The 20029-nt window shown below is 37.1% G+C and overlaps 1 protein-coding gene and 1 non-coding gene across 3 annotated transcripts in view; one reads left to right on the plus strand and one right to left on the minus strand.

The window, feature by feature from the left end:
- Positions 1-20029, minus strand: part of Terb1 (telomere repeat binding bouquet formation protein 1) — a 55663-nt gene that overhangs the window by 34872 nt on the left and 762 nt on the right. The window contains exons 2-10 of one of the 2 annotated variants that reach the window (XM_048431323.3): positions 18553-18688; positions 16780-16890; positions 15851-15979; positions 14628-14759; positions 13048-13108; positions 12831-12946; positions 12611-12733; positions 7455-7607; positions 416-547 (exon numbers count right to left, since the gene is read on the minus strand). In XM_048431323.3, the coding sequence (XP_048287280.3) occupies positions 416-547; positions 7455-7607; positions 12611-12733; positions 12831-12946; positions 13048-13108; positions 14628-14759; positions 15851-15979; positions 16780-16890; positions 18553-18592 (997 nt within the window). In that variant the 5' untranslated portion in view covers positions 18593-18688. Of the gene's footprint in view, positions 1-415; positions 548-7454; positions 7608-12610; positions 12734-12830; positions 12947-13047; positions 13109-14627; positions 14760-15850; positions 15980-16779; positions 16894-18552; positions 18689-20029 lie in introns of both variants that reach the window. The other variant, XM_085682086.2, reaches the window with a different exon arrangement.
- LOC125399394 (U6 spliceosomal RNA) lies at positions 18665-18772 on the plus strand. Its single transcript, XR_007231673.2, has one exon. It is a non-coding gene; the product is annotated as a U6 spliceosomal RNA (small nuclear RNA).

Below are 20029 nucleotides of genomic sequence, written 5' to 3' on the forward strand. Positions count from 1 at the left end.
TTAGAGGGAGACTGGGATGGAAGCAGAGAAAAAAAATCTTTGAAAGCTTTCACTGAAGGTTGGGAGAACTGGCCTTTCAAAGCTTTCAGCGAGGGATAACAGGATTAGAATTGTATACCAACTCGAAGAGGACTGGAAGTGGAGAGAGAAGGAGCAGCAGCTAATGGGGCTGCTACAGTCGCCCGGGAGAAAGGTGGCAATGGGCTTGGGTAGTGGGAAGAAGTATGGAATAGGAAAGAGAAGAACAGCCAGAGGCCTCAGTGACTAACTGAACAGAATATGAGAAAGAACATAAGAGCATAAGTGACTGGGAGGAAAGCTGGATTTTAAGCCTTTCGTACAAGAGGGGAAAAGAAGCAAAAGTATGTTTCCACCTACAGTTTTACTACACACACTGAGTTAACTGAATACTCACCACAGTCCTCTGTGCAGTGACCAAGGGCAAGTATGATGCTGAATTTTTCTCCCAAATCAAGACTTTCATGAAGCAGTAATGACAGAAGTTTTGAAACAATGTGGTATTTGGATAATACCACTGAAAAAGAAGCTACCAGTTTAATACAGGGGGGAAAAAGTACAAGTTTAAAATTTCTAAGTATAAATATATTATGTTTTCAGAGCTTATTTAGGAAAAATATCATATGCCTATATATTACCTAATATATACATATCATGTAGTATAGTACGAAGCTGCTTGTTTGTTTTCCCGGCCACCCAGACTCCCAAAATAATCACACAGAAACTATATTATTTAAATCACTGCTTGGCCAATCACTTAAGTGTATTGCTAGCTAGCTCATCTAGTATTAACCCATTTCTAGTATTTTATATTTTATCATGAGGCTCGTGGCCTACTGGCAAGGTTTCAGCTGTCTTTGGTGGTGGCTCCATGACTTCTGCCCTGACTCTGCCTTTCTTCTCCTAGCAGTCAGTTTAGTTTTCCCCACCTAGCTCTGTTCTACCCTATCAGGCCAAGCAAGTTTCTCTATTAACCAATGGTATTCAAAGCATCAGAGGGGAATCCCCCATCAATGTAGCATCCAATATATATATATATATATATACATATATATTAATTTAACTAAATACATTATAATAATATGATGACTTATTATAGTCCTCATTATATATTCTTTTTGTTTTGAGACATGGTTTCTCTATGTAGTTCTGACTGACTTCAAACTCTCTATGTAAACCAGTTTGGCTTCAAACTCAAGAGAAATCCATTCTGTCTTCCTAGATTAAAGGTGTCCATCATCATGACTAGTCTTTTATGAGCTTTATTTATTTTTGGCTTCTTTTTTTGAGGGCTTCTCTTTGTAGTCCTGGCTGTACTGGAACTAGCTCTGTAGACCAAACTGACCTCAAATTCAGAAATTCACCCACCTCTGCCTCCCAAGTACTGGGATTAAAGGCATGTGCCATCACTGCCTGACTTATGTTCTTCTTTTATAATGGTTTCTTCTTAGTTACTTTGCATGATGCTGTAACTATGAATTAATAGTATATTCCTAAAAGGTAAACATACCTACTCTTACCTTACATATCTCCTTCTATCTACATTAGACTGTAAGGGCATTACTAGATAATCAAATCCTGCTTGACATTGAAATATAACACTAAGACACTACTAACATGATGCAATGAAGGTTATATAAACCTGTGATGAACTATAATGAGATTCAAAAAGTTTACTATTAAGTTATACTTTTCCTTATAAGGTATTTGTTTTATTTTTGATTATCTGATATGGGGTCTGACACAGAAAAGGATGACTTTAAACTTATTAAGCAGAGGCTAACCTGGAACTGATCTTCCTGCCTCTATTTTTTTTTTTTTTTGGACAGGGTTTCGTTGTAGTTTTAGAGCCTGTCCTGGAACTAGCTCTTGTAGACCAGGTTGGCCTTGAACTCAAAGAGATCCCCACCTGCCTCTGCCTCCCAAGTACTGGGATTAAAGGCATGCACCACCACCGCCCAACCAGTCTCTATTTTTTAAATGCTGGGATTATAGGTATGCACTAGCCTGCATGGCCTTCATAGGGTTTTTAACAGACTTCATCCAGAGTCTGGTATTACAGGCATGAACAATAAAGTTGTGAATTCCTTAAGGAACTGTATCATTTAATTTTTTTAACAATTGCTTATTGTGTTTATGTGTGCATTGCACATGCCATGGTACACACACAGAGATCAAATAGCAGCTTTATCCAGGAGTCAGTTTTCCTTCCACCACGTGGGTTCCAGGATTGAAGACAGATTACCAGGCTTGACAGAAGGAACCTTTGCCTGCTGATACATCTCATGACTGAAGGGAAATATCTCAAATACTTTTATGTCTTGGGGGTTCAGCACACACCAGGTATTCATTAACTGCTTATTAAATAATAAGGGCTGGAAAGATGGCTCAGTAGTTAAGAGAACTTGCTGGTCTTAAAGAAGAAGATTCAGATTAGATTCCGAGCATTGACATGGTGTCTCACAACCACATATATCTCCAGTTCCAGAAGATTCAATGTCCTCTTTTGGTCTCTTTGGGCACTAGGAACACACATGGTATACAAACATTAAGACAAAACACTTATACACATAAAATAAATCTTTAAAACCTTAGCCATCCACGAGTCTGGGACCTCTGAGGGGGTAGGCCTGAGCCAGGACCTCTGTGGTTCCGGGCGTTGGTCTGGTACGTCAAAGGGGTTAGTCAGGAACCAGAAACCTCTATGGGTCCAGACATGAGTCTAAGGCCTCAGAGGGAGTAGGCCTGAGCCAGGTACTCTGCGGGTCTGGCCGCACCCGAGTCTGGAACCTCTGAGGGAGTAGATCAGAACCAAAGACCTTTGCAGGACCAACCCCAAGCCAAGGACCTCTGCAGGAGCAGATCCAGATCAGGATGTCTACAAAAACAGGTCTGAGCTGGCAACCTAGGCCAGAGCAGGCCTGAGACAGCAAATCCATGGGAAGGGAACAAAGCTCAGGAGCGCTGAGCGACTTCAAGAAACGCACAGTGACCAACTAAAACAGATTGTACCTAGAGGAACAACCATCTGAGCCTTGGATTCACTGGCACCTAGAAGATTAATCACCAGAATCACAGACAGGCCCAATCATACCTATTAGAGGAAAAGATGAATAGAAAAGGTAAGAACACATGCAACACAACACTAGTAAAATCTAGAGATCCTACAACAGCAAGACTTGAACAACCAAATATACACGAAGCAGAAGAAAATGACCTAGAAAATAACTTCAGGAGAATGTTTGAAACTCTTAAAGAGGAAATGAGAAATTATCTCAAAGAAATGGAGGAAAAGACAAACAAAAAATTGGAAGACATCAGCAAATCTCTTAAAGAAAACCAATAAAAAGCAATCAAATATATGAAAGAAACTATTTAAGACTTGAAAACTGAAGTAGAGACAATAAAGAATTATAGAAACAGAAATCATGAGAAAATAATCAGTAACAAACGCAAGCATAAACAGTAGAATACAAGAGATGGAAGAGAGAATCTCAAGTGCTGAAGATACAATAGAGGAAATAGACACATCAGTCAAATAAAACATTAAATGTAACAAAAGCTTAACCCAAAATATCCAGGAAATATGGGACACCATGAAAAGACCAAACCTAAGAATAGGTATAGAAGAAGGAGAAGAGGACTGGAGAGATGGCTCAGAGGTTAAGAGCACAGCCTGCTCTTCCAAAGGTCCTGAGTTCAATTCCCAGCACTCACATGGCAGCTCACAGCTGTCTGTAACTCCAGTTCCAAGGGATATGGTACCCTCACACAGACATAAAGGTGGACACATAAAATGAATCTTTAAAATAAAAATAAAAATAATTATAAAAAAAGGAGAAGAAGGTCAACGCAAAAGGACAGAAAATATATTTAACAAAATCATAGAAGAAAACTTTCCCAACCTAAAGAAAGATATGCTTATGAAGATACAAGCTTACAGAACACAAAACAGACTGAATCAAAAAAAAGTCCCTCGTCACATAATAATCAAAACACTAAACATACAGAATAAAGAAAGAATATTAAGAGCTGCAAAGGAAAAAGGCCAAATAACATATAAAGGCAGACCTATCAGAATTACACCTGACTTCTCATTGGAGACAATGAAAGCCAGAAGGTCAAGTATTATTTTTTTTAATTTATTTATTTATTATGTATACAATATTCTGTCTGTGTATATGTCTGCAGGCCAGAAGAGGGCACCAGACCTCATTACAGATGGTTGTGAGCCACCATGTGGTTGCCAGGAATTGAACTCAGGACTTTTGGAAGAGCAGGCAATGCTCTTAACCACTGAACCATCTCTCCAGCCCCCAAGGTCAAGTGCTATACAGATATTAAGAGACCACGGATGCCAGCCCAGACTATTATACCAGCAAAATTTTCAGTCACCATAGAAGGACAAAACAATATATTCCATGACAAAACCAGATTTAACCAATACCTAGCCACAAACCCAGCCCTACACAAAGTACTAGAAGGAAAACTCCAACCCAAGCAAGTTGGCTACATCAACAAAAATACAGACAATTGATGGTCTCATAGCAGCAAATCCCAAAGAGGAAAAACACACAAATTAACATCACCAAACAACAAAAACTAAATTAACAGGAGATAGCAATTACTGGTCATTAATATCCCTTAGGATAAATGGACTCAACTCACCTTTAAAAAGGCACAGGCTAACAGATTGGATACAAAAACAGAATCCATCCTTCTTCTGCATACAAGAAACACACCTCAACCTCAAAGACAACATTATCTCAGAGTAAAGGATTGGGAAAAGATTTTCCAATCAAATGGACCTAATAAACAATAGACTTCAAACTAAAAATCAATCAAAAAAGACTAAAAAGGACAGTTTACATTAGTCACAGGAAAAATCCATCATCAAGAGGAAATTTCAATACTGAACATCTATGCCCCAAATACAAGGGCACACTCATAGTCAAAGAAACACTTCTAAAGTTTAAACCATACATTAAACCCCACACACAAATAGTGGGAGACTTCAACACTCCACTCTCACCACTGGACAGGTCAGTCAGACAAAAAATGAACAGAGAAATAAGGGAACTGACAGATGTTATGACTCAAATGGACTTAACAGACATCTATAGAATATTCCATCCAAACAGAAAAGAATATACCTTCTTCTCAGCACCTCATGGAACATTCTCAAAAACGGACCACATACTCGGAAAAAAAACAAACCTCAACAAATAAAAAAAAAAACTGAAATATCAAATAACCATGGCTTAAAACTAGAATTCAACAGCAATACTAATTCCAGAAAGCCCACAAACACATGGAAATTAAACAATGTTCACCTGAATTATCAATGGGTCAAGGAAGAAATAAAGGGAGAAATTAAAGACTTCCTAAAATTCAATGAAAATGACCACGCAACATACCTGAATTTGTGGGACACAATGAAAGCATTGTTAAGAGGAAAGTTCATAGCACTAAATGCCTACATAAAGAAGCTGGAAAAATCCCACAATAGTGAATTAACAGAACATTTGAAAACTTTAGAACAAAAAGAAGCAAACTCACCCAAGAGATCTAGACAACATGAAATAATCAAATTGAGAGCTGAAATCAACAAAATAGAAACAAAGAAAACAATACAAAGAATCATAGAGACAAAGAGTTGGTTCTTTGAGAAAATCAACAAAATAGACAAACTTTCATCCAGACTAACCAAAAGGCAGAGAGAGAATATCCAAATTAAGAAAATCAGAAATGGGGCCGGGCGGTGGTGGCACACGCCTTTAATCCCAGCACTCGGGAGGCAGAGGCAGGCGGATCTAGGTGAGTTCGAGGCCAGCCTGGTCTACAAGAGCTAGTTCCAGGACAGGCTCCAAAACCACAGAGAAACCCTGTCTCAAAAAACCAAAAAAAAAAAAAAAAAAAAGAAAAAAGAAAATCAGAAATGAATCCCACGAGTGCTGGGATTAAAGGTATGCCTAACCATACCTGTTTATAAATTCCCACACTTTAACTTTACAAATTGATTCTAAGATTTACATTGGTAAGAGTCATGAGCAATCATACCACAAGGACATGTGCTCAACTACGCTCATAGCAGCATTATTTATCATAACCAGAACCTGGAAACAACTTAAATGCTCCTTGACCAAAGAGTGGATAAAAAAATTGTGGTACATTTACACAATGGAGTACTATACAGCAGAAAAAATAATGACATCTTAAAATTTGAAGGCAAATGAATGGAGCTAGAAAACATCATATTGAGTGAGTTAACCCAGACCTAGAAATACAAATATAATATGTACTCACTCATAAGTGGCTTTTACACATAAAGCCAAGAAAAACCAGCCTACAAATCTCAATCCCACAGAACCAAGACAACAATGAGGACCCTAAGAGAAACATACATGGATCTAATTTACATGGGAAGTAGAAAAAGACAGATCTCCTGAGTAAATTGGGAGCATGGGGTCCTTGGGAGAGGGTTGAAGGGGAGGGAAAAGGTAGGGAGGGGAGTAAATGTAGAGCTCAATAAAAATCAACAAAAACCCAAACAAAACAACTCAGCCATCTACTTTTCGGGTTGTTTGTATAAAGGGTTCCTCATGACAAGTATTTACAGACTATCAATTCTGAGTGTACCAATGAGAAGCAGATGTGTTCTAGACCTGGTTCTACTGCTCTCTCGTGCACTAGGTATGTGAGACATCACCCTCATCACAAAGGCATGCTTTAATTGTTTTTAAGTATTATGTATACGTATTTGTCTCTAGATAAGTAGATGCCACATGTGTGCAGGTTCTTGCAGAGGCCAGAAGGTGCTGGGTCCCCTGGAGCTGGAGTTGCAGGTGGCTGTGAGCTGCCCAACTTGGGTGTTGGGAGATAAACTTAGGTCCTCTGGAAAAGCAGCAAGAGATTTTAACTGCTGAAGCACCTCTATAGCCTAACTTTAATTATTTACATAATTCCTATAATTTTGTGCATTGGGTTTTTCAATATCGCAGTGTCTTGGTTTGTCATCTAATTTTTTTTTTTTAAGAAAAATTGTTTCTTTTCAGACAAGGTCTCACTCTGTTACTATGGCTTGCCTGGAACTCAAGAGATCCACCTGCTTCGCCTCCCAAAAGCTGGAATTAAAGGTGTGCACCATAACATCTTGCTAAAACAGCTTTTTAAGTGAAATAAACTTAAGAATAATAGGATTTTATTTTGACTCTCTTATTAGACCTAAAGTCAAAAGACTTAAATGTGCTTCCTTAGGGCACATAACTTCTGATGGGAAAATAAGGAACCGGACAAGGTAATTTCAAAGATTCCCTTCCATTTGTAAGAAGCTGGAAATTTTGTCAACAATAGTATCTAACATAGAATTTCAACATTCACCATGTTCAGTTCAAACAGAGTTCAATTATAGAAAATTGATTAAGATTTTCACTCACAATTATTAGTAATGCACGCATCTAAGGTCTTTGTCACCATCACTGCAAGTTTTGCACTGAAAAAAGTATTGTGAGAATCCAACTCCAGCTGCACGAGAACTTGAGACAAAACATCCAGTCCACCAGAAGATACAAAGCAGTTCTGGACATGTGCTTAAACAATAAAGTAGCAAAACCATTAATTTCTCAAAAAAAGCAGGTAATAGTTTCCTACAAATATTTCATATTAAATACTTTTAATATGGCTTTTCAAATACTGAAACTCCCCAAAATTGCAGAATTAAAAGTTCAACTTTCATCTATATATGTATACACACACACACACACACACACAGACAAACATAGTAACACCTCCCCTCGACACAGGACAAAATTTTCTTTTTTTTCTTTTTTCTTTTTCTTTTTTTTTTAGTTTTTTGTCCTAGAACTAGCTCTTGTAGACCAGGCCAGCCTTGAACTCACAGATATCTGCCTGCCTTTGCCTCCCAAGGGCTGAAATTAAAGGTGTGCTATACCACCACTGCCCAGCAACACAGGACAATTATATGTGTAGTAGGATTAGTAGGATAGTGCTCTGTTTTGTGTAGGAGAGCTTTTATTTCATTTCTGAAAATTGGTATGCTCTATGATATGATTAAATTATCTTTCATAACTATTAAACAAGTATTTTAATAGCGCTATAAAGAATAGATCAGTAGGAGCAGGAACAAGTAGTCTAGGCCTATCATCTTAGCATTGTGAAAGCAGAGGCAAAAAGATAATGAGTTGTAGCCTAGGATTACAGCAGGACCCTAACAACATGATACCAATGAAAGAACACATTCATTCGTTTATCTTGACATTATAGTCAGCAATTACTTTCTAAATTCCAATGTAACTGATATCACAGATTGTTTTACTCTATAAATGACAATGTGTTTCACTGTTTCAAAATCACATATGCATCTTTTTTTTTTTTTTGAGAAACAAGTTTTTTCTATGTAGTCCTAGCTGTCCTGGAACTCACTATGCAGACCAGGCTGCCCTTGAACTCACATTCCCAAGTGCTGGGATTAAAGGTGTACACTACCACACCTGGCCACATAAGCCTTTTATTTATACCTAATTATTTTCCTTCTTGGACCACAAAATTCTAATATATTATTTAGTAAAGATTCCATGACATATATATACATATATATATATATATATATATACACACACATACATACACACACATACATACCAAAATGTATGTTTATATATTTTATGTTATTGAAGTATATTTTTGAGCCAAGGTCTTACTATTTAGCCCAGACTGGCTTCACTCTTAAGATTCTCTAGCTGCTTCTCCCCAAGCTGAAGCTCTGAAGTCAGTATCTCTATAGCTCTTATCCTAGAAACAGGCTTATGACCAATGGTGATGAGGCTAGTAGTTAAAATCCTGCCACAAAACTTTTTCCTAGTTTAGCCTAGTTCCAAGGACGATGATTTAAAAGCCAAGATGATTAAAAGAAAAATTATCTTGTAAATAAAAGATATAGTAACATAAAATAACGTCACATCCAGAATTTAACATTATTTACTTATTTATTGGTGCTAGTGACTGAAGTCAGATCTGTATACACAGAACATAAGCACTCTACCACTGAACTACATCTCCCACCACCCCTTTCCAAAAACATATTTTGTGTTTATTCAATTATGTAATGAACTTTGTTTTTGGAGACAGCCTCATGTAGTCTAGGGTGGCACTATTAAGATTACCTTATAGTTCTTTCTAACCAGTGATTATGGTTTCATAAGGTTAAAGCAATCTTGCACTCCTTTGAGACAGGCCACTGATTATAATGTATTATCTTTTCTCCATATGGTTAGATTGTTAGAAAATACTTTTTGAGCTCAGACTAGCCTGAACTTCATTATGTAGATAGACTAAAACTGGTGACAAATCATTCTGATTTGCACTTTAATTTAGCACTATTATTTAGCCTAATAATAATATTATTATTAAATATTATTATATCTAGGGCTGGGACTGTAACTCAGAATTGGTTAGAATTTAGCATACATAAATCAGTGAGTTCAACTCCTAGCACCACATAAAACAGGAATGCACATTTGGTGGATAGAGGCAGGAAGTTCAGGAGTTCAAGGTTATCGTACTGGCTACGTAGAGAATTTTAAGTCAACCAAATTATATGAGGCTCTGTCTCATATAAACAAATAGTATCTTTATATCTATGCTCATAATAGATATTGACCTATAATTTTGTTGTAATGCCTTCTTTCAATTTGGGTATAATGCTAGTCTTATAGAATGTTTTCAGAAGTGCTTCTTCCACTTCTATCTCTAGGAATAATTTATTAGATTTTTTGGGGGGCTTTTTTCCCTGAAATGGTTGGTAGAATTCACCAGTAAAATTACCATGCTTTGAGATTCTCTTCTGTTTATTACAGCTTTAATTTATGAATCCTGTTACTTTTTTTTTTCTTTATGTTTTTTTCAGAGACAGGGTTTCTCTGTGTAACAGTCCTAAGTGTCCTAGAACTCACTTTGTAGACCAGGCTGGCCTCACACTCACTGAGATCTGCCTGCTTCTGCCTCCCAAGTACTGGGATTACAGGCATGCACTACCATGCCCAGTGAATTCTGTGTCTTTGAAAAAGAACTATGGCTGGGCAGTGGTGGCGCACGTCTTTAATCCCAGCACTCGGGAGGTAGAGGCAGGTGGATCTCTGTGAGTTCGAGGCCAGCCTGGTCTACAAGAACTAGTTCCAGGTCAGGCTCCAAAGCTACAGAGAAACCCTGTCTCGAAAAAAAGCTAAAAAAGGGGGAGGGGGGAGAAGAACTATGGAGTTGGGTGTGATGGCACACACCTGTAATCTCAGCACTTTGGAGGTGGAAGGGAAGAACCAGTTTAAGGCCAACCTCAGCTATGCTGTAAATTCAAGACTAGTCTGAGCTACATCAATCCCTGTCTTGAAAAAATAACAAACATGGGGCTGGAGAGATGGCTCATTGGTTAAGATTACTCGCTCCTCTTGATGGGAGGGGACGTTGGTTCAGTTTCCAGCACCCACAAGTTCCCAGCACTCACCACTATAACTCCAATTCCAGGGCATTTACACCCTCTTCTGGTTTCCAAAGGCACTGCACACATGGACATACAGACAAACACTCATACTCATAAAAATTAAGAAAACAAACTTCAAACATAAATAAAAAATAAAAAAGGACGACAACAACAAAAAAACCAGAGGAATATTCAAGTTACCTATTTCTTTTGAGTAAGTTCTAGTAATTTCTATATTTTAAAGCATTTGTCCAATTCATTAGAATTGTCTAGTTGTATGGTATAAAACTGTTTATACTATTATTTTGTTAAACTACGGTAAGTCTTGAGTGAGGGGTGGAGAGCTGGCTCAGCAGTTAAGTTAAGGCCATCCTGGTCTACAAGAGCTAACTAGCTCCAGGACAGACCCCAAAGCTACAGAGAAACCCTGTCTCAAAAAAAAAAAAAACCAAAAAAAAAAAAAAAACTAGGAAACAAAATATAGGGTGATGTCACTTTTCTTGGTATTTTAGATTGATAATTTAGATCTTCTCAAGGGGGGATGGGTTGGGGTTAAAGATAGTGCATCACACTGTAGCCTAGTCTGGCCAGAAACTCACAATATACGTAACCCAGGCTAGCCTTGAACTTTCAGCAATCCTTATCTCTCAGCTTTCCACAACCTCCAGAAATTCAATTTTTAATAACCACATATTTGACTATCAGTCATCTTTTCAGGGTTTTTTTGTTCATTTATTTGTTTAAAATTGTATTAATGTTCTGACCAGGGAAGCATTATCAGTGCTTTGCTCAGCCATCAGCAGAAAAGCTTTCTCCGACAGATGAGAAGAAATACAGAGACCCACAGCCAGACACTATGCAAAGAGTGAGAGACTTTGAATATTCAGCCCTAATTGGGATATCTTTATCAAATCTCCCTCACCCCAGGGCTCAGGAAATCCCTAGGAAAAAGTGGTGGAAAAAATATAAGAGCCAGAGAGGATGAAGGACACCAAGAAAACAAGGTCTCTAAATCAAAATGAGCAAGGCTCACAGAGACTGAGGCAGCCTGTCTCAGCTAGGTCTGAGCTAGGTTCTCCGAATATATACTATGGCTTCTAGTTTAGCATTTTTACAGGATTTCTGAGTATGAAACCAAGTGGGTCTCTGATTCTTGTGTCTTCTCTTGGATTCTTTTCCTCCTGTTTGTCATGCTCAACTCTGATATGATAGTTTTTTCTTTATCTTATATATTTTAATTTTTTAAAAGAATATTACTTAAATTTTAAAAATTGTATTTATTATAATGGAGTTGTGAGTGTGGATGTTGTGTGTGGCTGTGTTTGTGTGTGTGTGTAAACATACATGTACTATAGCGGTCAGAGAACAATTCTGTGGAGTCAGTTCTCTCCTTGTATCTTTACGTAGGTTCTGAGGACCAAATTTGAATCATCAGACTTGGATCATACTGAATGGCAAGAGTCTTTACAGATTGAGCAATCTCACTGGCCCCAATTTTCTTTTCATTTCTAATCTAATTCCATTTTGACCAGATCGTATATCCTATGGGGTTTTAGTTTTGTCATTTCATTGCTCTGTTTCATGACAGTATTTAGGAAGGCACAAAACAAACCAAACTATACTGCAGGATGGGGATAGTGGTACATATTTATATTACCAAAACTTAGGAGGTGTGGGAAGAAGGAGCATGAGCTCAAGGTCATCTTTAGTTATATAGAGAGATCTACAAGTCAGTCTGGGCTACAGGAGACTATTCTCAAACCCCACCTCCCAAGGAACAACTATGCTGCTGTCACCATCTTTCCAATGTCCTCCCAATAATACCTAATTCCAAGATTTTCTTATCTTCAAAAGTCTAGCCAAGAACTCAAGGCAGAGGCAGGTCAGTATCTACTTGAGGCCAGCCTGGTTCTAGAACAGCGAGTTCTAGGCAGCCAGCTTATCCAGTGAGACCTATCTCAAACAAAACAAAGCCATCGAACTATACCCCAAATGGTCCAGATTAGAAGCACCAAAATCACTAATTGAATTTAACAGTTTTTTATTTTATTTTAAAATAGAGTTCTTAAAGTTAAAATCTAGAAAATAACGAATACTTACTATTATTTGCAAGAGTAAGTCCAATAAATGAGCATATAGGGCGAATTACCTCAGGTTTCATACAGTTCACTAGCCATTCATTCACATACGGAAAAAGTGAACAACAAAGCATTTGATTCTCATCTGAAAAGAGAAAAGCCAACGATGTTTTAATTTGACTTTTGCAAAATATCAGTCACATTTGTTTTTATATTTGTATTTAAATAGGTGAAATAATTACCATTTTGAGGATTGTTGACACAGACACACAAAGTACTGCACACTGAAGACCACAGCAGATAACTCTGGAAAACATTATTATCTGACAAATTCAACTCATAATTTGAAAGAACTGTCCTATTGGGTTAAAAAGAAAAGATAATAAATTATTACTAATTTATTACTAATTTAGCACTAATGTCCTAAACAATGAAATAAGAAGATATTTATTTACTTACCTGAACAACTGTGACAGAACTTCAATACAACCTGTTTCTCTTATAAGCGTTTGTCCATTCCCTTAAAAAAATAGCCATGTTACATGAATGACTTTTATTTAGAAATAATTTTATAGAAATTAAGATATTCAAAAATATTTTAATTAGCTTTCAAGCTACTTTAAAGCATTATAAAGTATACAGAATTACAGTAGGAAAAAAACTTATAATCAAGGGGTTGGAGAGATGGCTCAGCAGTTAAGAGCACTTTCTGTTTTTGCAGAGGACCTGGGATCAATTCCCAGCACCCACACAGTGGCTTAACATCTCCAGTTCCAAGGGATCTGATGCTCTCTTATGACCTTTGTGGGTAACAGGTACACACAGTTAGTGTACAGACATACATATAGGCAAAACATTCACACACATAAAATTTTGATTTTTTAAAATTTTTAACCAGTTTTATTATGAAAAATATATTATGCTCAGCAACTTACAGCATTCAGTTTTCCTCTAAAAATAACAAAATGCTTAAGTTATAGTTCTGTTACAATATTAAAAGAATCTTCAAAGTAGAAAAAATACAAATCTTTTTCAGGTTTTCCAAACTAGGAAAAAAATCTAGAAGTAATTCAAGTACCTAACATTTTCAAGAATTAAATGAAGCAAGTTTTAAAAAATGAAGGGATTGGGGAGATAGCTCAGTCCGTAAAGTGGCAGTATAAGGAACTGAGTTTGATTTCCAGTACCCATATAAAAACTAAATAAAAATCCAGGCACCAGAGCTTGTGTCTGATCCCTGGGGCTTGCTGGGCAATCAGTCAAATTGGAAAGCCCCAGAGACTGTCTCAAAATAAATAAATAAATAAATAAATAAAAGTGAAAATTGATTGAGGAAGGTACCCAACATCAACAACTTCCAGTTTCTACACCAAGCACACACATACACACGCATATGTACAAACATACACATGCAAAGTCCTAACTAGGTATACATGAACACTTTATACTATAGTTTCGACTTCTCAGTAAATCTAAAATTATCCCAAAATAAACACGGTCTAATATAGTAAACCTTGTAACAAAATGATCAATTCAGGGAAAAGTTAACCAATTCATTAAACACTTGTTTTTCTTTTTAAAGATTATGTAGTATAAATAATGTCACTATTTCTTTTCTTTTCTTTTTCGGTTTTTCGAGATAGGGTTTCTCTGCAGCTTTGAAGCTTGTCCTGGAACTAGCTCTTGTAGACCAGGTTTGCCTTGAAATCACAGAGATCTGTCTGCCTCTGCCTCCCAAGATCTGGGATTACAGGCATGCGCCACCACCGCCTGGCTCACTATTTCTTAAAATTAACAAATATCAATGATTAAATGCTTATTATTAATTCATTTCTTAGAGCTCATATCTCTTGCATGTTAATGAGATTGAAAAGCCATTAATACATTTGACAAGCAGAAGCAGGTGGATTTCTGTAGTCAACATAGTGAAATTGTCTCAAAAAAGGCACTAATATAACAAGAATGACTAGACTAAAGTATTAATGACTATTCCAAAATATATTAAAATGTTTTTAAACATTCATAAAAGATATACTTACTATTATTTGAAACCAGAACCAAAAGAACATAGATGGACATTCTTTTCAAATTTATGTTTGAATCATCATTAGATAAGAGCAAAATTAAATCTTGAAATAATTCTGAAGTACACAAAGTTTGCTGGCAGTAAACTGAAACATAAAATACAATTTTCATTTTAATATATTAGCACAAAAATACACTGAACAAAATAAAAAGTTGTCAAACTGGGGATGTTTCTTAACTAGATGTCATTTAATTGACATATATTAGAAACAATAAAAATCTATGAAAACTTGATATGCTCTTAACAGAATAAATTAGCAATATTAAAAAAAATTAATTAAATCTATTTATTTACTTGTCTATGTGTACATGCACATGAGTGTGTGTGCTCACCCGCAGGTGCAGACATACCACAGTGCTCTTACAGATCATAGGACAACTTATGGAAGTTAGTTCTCTCTTCCCTTCATATGAGTTCCACACATCAAACCCAGGCAAGAGCTTTTAACTACTGAGCCATCTAGCCAGTCCCAAGCAAGTAATATCTTAATCAAAATGACTTGGTTCAAAGTAAACATTTAAATACCCTAGAATTGCCAATAAAATCCTAACCAAATAAAAAATGAAAATCAAACCAAGTAGAAGTGAAGAGTGAGGCCAAATGAGAAGACTACATAAAAACAAAGCAAGAAAAAAAAACTTCAAAAAATTCAGATATCTGCTTTGGAAAAGAGAGGGACAAGCAATATTACAATATTTATGATATTTTTTCTTTTTCTTTCTTTTTTTTTTCTTTTTTGGCTTTTCGAGACAGGGTTTCTCTGTAGCTTTGGAACCTGTCCTGGAACTAGATCTTGTAGACCAGGCTGGCCTTGAACTTACAGAGATTTGCCTGCCTCTGCCTCCCTAGTGCTGGGGTTAAAGGTGTGCGTCACCACCACCACCCGGTCTTTATAATATTTCTTAAAACAGTTGGAAGTGCAAAAGTCTTTCAAAGTTCAAAAATAACACTAGGCATGCTGCAATCCCAATACTTAGGAAGCAAAACAGGAGAACTATGCATTCAAGGCTAGCCTGAGCTTTATGGTGACCTTGACTCAAAAAAGAAAAAAAAAAACTCATAGGAAACAAACAAAATAACCCTAAAAATTGAAGTTAAGCCAGGTGTGTTGACATTCACCCTTAAATAAAGAGAAAAAAATTTAAATACTTATAAAAATAAAATTTTGTATTTTACCATTTTCTTCTGCAATAGATCCTAATGTATATAAGGCTGCTTCTTTTACCATGCTATGCTCACTTGATTTTGCAAGACTTTCAACAAACATCAAACCACCAATTTCCCGGAAATAAACACCTGCATCACCTGTAGGGTTTTCAGATAAAACAAGATAGAAATTTTAATTACTTTGATTATTCTGTTAAGAATAAAAGACCAAATGAATAAAGTAATATAACATATACATTGAGTAGAAGAGAAACAGTCATGCATATTAATATAGTAGAGTATTACGAAACTGGAACCAGAGTGGGTTGTTGCTATGGGACAATGGTCTATACCCTGTCAATTATATTTTAATAAAATGCTGATTGGCCAGTAGCCAGGCAGGTAGTATAGATGGGGTGACCAGGCAGGAAGTAGAGACATGGCAAGGACAACAGGAAAATTCTGGAAATAGGAAAGAGTCAGTCTGCAGTCATCACCAAGACACAGAGGAAGTCAAGCACAGAGGTAGCAAGATGTGACTGCCTTGCTGAAAAAGGTACCAAGCCATGTGGCTAACACAGACAAGAATTATGGGCTAATATAAGTTATAAGAGTTAATAAGAAGCCTGAGCTACTAGGCCAACCAGTTTATGACTAATATAGACCTCTGTGTGTTTATTTGGGACTAAGTGGCTGTGGGACCTGGTGGGACAGAAACATCAGTCAACAGGTTGTGGGGGTACATGCATGAAATCCCTATGCTGCGGAGACTGTCAGGCAGATCAAGACTTTGAGACCAGCTTGTGTTACATGAGGAAATGAGATGAATGACACCAAAAGGAAGGAGAGAGGGAGAGGCAAACATAAAGAGAGACGGAGTGAAGGAAGGAGAAGAATGGCAAGAGAAAAGAATAGAAAAAATAATGGAATTATGAATAAAGTTCATTATGATGTCTTACTGTTTTGTTTACAAATGGAATGGATAGTGATCAAAACTTCTTTTTGTGACAAAGGGTTGCCCATGTGATACTTCAGACATTCCAACAGTAAGTTCAGGTCAGTCTTCATTTCTACTGGAGAAAAATTATTTTAAAAGCAAAGTTTTCTTTCAAAGACTAATAATTCAAATTCTATTTCATAATTATACACCTTTGAAATGCTTGCTTTTTTAAAATAATATTTACTTTATAATCTAAGAAAGATACATTAAAATATGTTAAGTAAACTGATATTTTAAATGAAAATACAACATACTAGAATTTATAGGAAGCTAATGAAGCAGTATTTATGAGGAAATTCCAAGTACTAAATGCCTATGTTAGAAAAGAAAATGGTTCCTAACTCAATGACCTTAGCTTTCACCTTAAGAAACTAGAAAACAAGCAAATTTAGCTGAAAGTAAGCAAGAAAAAAATTATACAGACAAAAGCTGAAATCATGAAACAGAAAAAGGAAAGAGAGTGGGGCCAGAGAGATGAATCGGTGGTTAAGAGCACTGGCTGCCTTCCAGAGGAATGAAAATGAATGAATGAATGAAATTTATTCCCTGGCAATGCTGAAGCCTATGTGCACAGTACTTATATGGCAGTTCTGTTGAACTTGTCCATATTGGATTTTATGGTCTAAGTTGGTGAGGACAACTAACCAAGTCTCTTCCTCAAGAACACACCAGATCTCATTACAGATGGTTGTGAGCCACTATGTGGTTGCTGAGAATTGAACTCAGGACCTTTGGAAGACCAGGCAGTGTTCTTACTTAACCACTAAGCCATCTCTCCAGCCCTCCAGAGGACACGGGCTTAATTCCCAACATCCATATGACAGTTCACACTGTCTGTAATCTAATCTCTGGGAATTATGCCATCTTCTGACTTCACTCAGACATCAGGCATGCACATGCAAGCAAAACAAGTACACACATAAAAATAAATTTAAAAATTAAAAAGAAATGGGGCTGGAAAGATGGCTCACAGGTTAAGAGCATTGGCTGCTCCTCTGGAGGTTCTGAGCTCAATTATCAGCAACCACATGGTGGCTCACAACCACCGGATCTCTGCAAGTTTGAAGTCAGCCTGGTCTACAGATCAAGTTCCAGGACAGCAGGACTGTTACATAGAGAAATCCCGTCTCAAAAAATCAAAACCAAAACAAAACAAAAATAATAAAAGACAAAAAATTAAAAAACTCAGGGTGAGGCCCCTTAAAAGTTAGGAAGTAAATAACCTAGAACTTCAGGAAGTCCCTGAAACTAACCTGCTGTGCTAGGCCCCTCCTTGCTCAAGGTTATTTAAAGGGTAAGGACTGCTGACCAAAACACCAGACCAAAAGCAATGCTTCAAAGAAGCTTAGACCAACTAAACTGCCTGGAAGAGATATTTTCCAACCTGTCAAGCTGCCTGTGACTTTCATGAGCTGTCACCTGTATTGTAAGTAACTGCACTCACATGCCTACAAGGAAGCCAGTAGACTCACTGGCAAGCTGGACAACAAGGTGGACCTGGTGACATCTTTACTTTTGGTCTATTGGCAATTCCTTGTCTGGGGTAAGCAATAGTTCCCCCAGAAATAATTTCATTTATGTGAGTTGATGAATGATTCTTTCATTTTCTAGAGGCTGTTAGAGATGATACACACACACACACACACACACACACACACACAAACGTACTCACAACTGCACAACTATAAAATACATAAAACTAACCTAATCACATGATTCATGGATTTCTCACCTTGTATTTTCTTTGTATTCTCACTTTCCATGCTTGTCATTTTTCCTTACATCTCATCAAGAAGATAGGGTATTTTTAGTTAGATCAGCTTCTAAGAAGTATTCTGGGCAGTATGCTTGCTTCAGTAGCACATATACTAAAATTGAAATGATACAGAGATTAGAATGGCTCCTTCACAAGGATGAGTGAGACATAAATTCATGAAGTAGTCCATGTTAAAAAAAATTTGAAAGAATGAAATATTGTGGGCATGATGGTGCATGTCTTTAATCTTCAGGCAGGAAAGGGAGTGGCAGGAGGAGGATGAGTCTTGAAGACTCAGGAATAAAATATAGAAATAAAGGATCCAGTCCAGCAATATAGAAATATAAAGCTGTAAGCCCAAACACATTTTGGGAGAAAAAAATAAATAAAACTGGCAGCCACTGTTAATCTTTAACACTTTCTGCCTTAAGAGCAGACATCCTGGCAGCCACTGTGTACAGATGTAAAAAAAAAATTTTTTTTTTTGGTTGTTCAAGACAGGATCTCTCTCCCTCCCAAGTGCTGGGATTAAAGACACGCCACCACTGCCTGGCCAGACGCAAACTTTTAACAACTGTCTCCTGCCTCCTAGCTTCCCAGCTAGGCAGGTACTGGGGACAAAGTTAGCTTCTAATTATTATGGGACCCTCTGCTTCTATTCCCTTAATTTTTATCTGTCCCACTAGGTGACTCTACTCTCTGCCTTGCATTCTTCTAGGGACAGTGAAAGTGAAAAGCAGCTGTGTCAGCCACAGGCTTTCACAAATATCCTAAAGTTAACACCCTATCTCCAGAGGTTGGGTTTTTTTTGTTTTGTTTTGTTTGTTTGTTTGTTTTGTTTTTCGAGACAGGATTTCTCTATAGCTTTGGAGCCTGTCCTGGCATTAGCTCTTGTAGACCAGGCTGGCCTCAAACTCACAGAGATCCGCCTACCTCTGCCTCCCAAGTGCTGGGATTAAAGGCGTGCGCCACCACCACCCGGCCAGAAGTTGTAAAACTTAAAATGTAATATGACTTTAAGTCTGACCTCAAGTTGTAAAAGTTCTTTGACCCCACCCGGTGCTTGATTTTACTATAAAAAGAGGCTCAAAACCAGCCCCCATTGCCACAACGATACAAGCTCATCTGGCTGTGGTCACAACTACAGCTGATTAGGTTTCTGTGCCCCATGGTGATATTTTTTTTTTCTGGAATAAAGCTTGCTTCTGGTTGAATATACTTTGGCTGTCTGTCCAATTCCTCATGTTGTGGTGACCCCAACCATAAAATTATCTCGTTGCTACTTCACAACTGTAATTTTGCTGCTGTTATGAATCGTAATGTAAATATCTGATATGCAACCCAAGGGGGTCACGACCACAGATTGAGAACCCATTCTCCAAAACACTAAGGTCAAGCACTAACTTTATAAGGAAAACTAGTAGAGAAAATAAATAAGAAAAGTAGTTGAGTA

Source organism: Myodes glareolus, chromosome 22, assembly GCF_982192425.1.
Source record: "Myodes glareolus chromosome 22, mMyoGla1.1, whole genome shotgun sequence".
NCBI classification, from domain to species: domain Eukaryota; kingdom Metazoa; phylum Chordata; class Mammalia; order Rodentia; family Cricetidae; genus Myodes; species Myodes glareolus.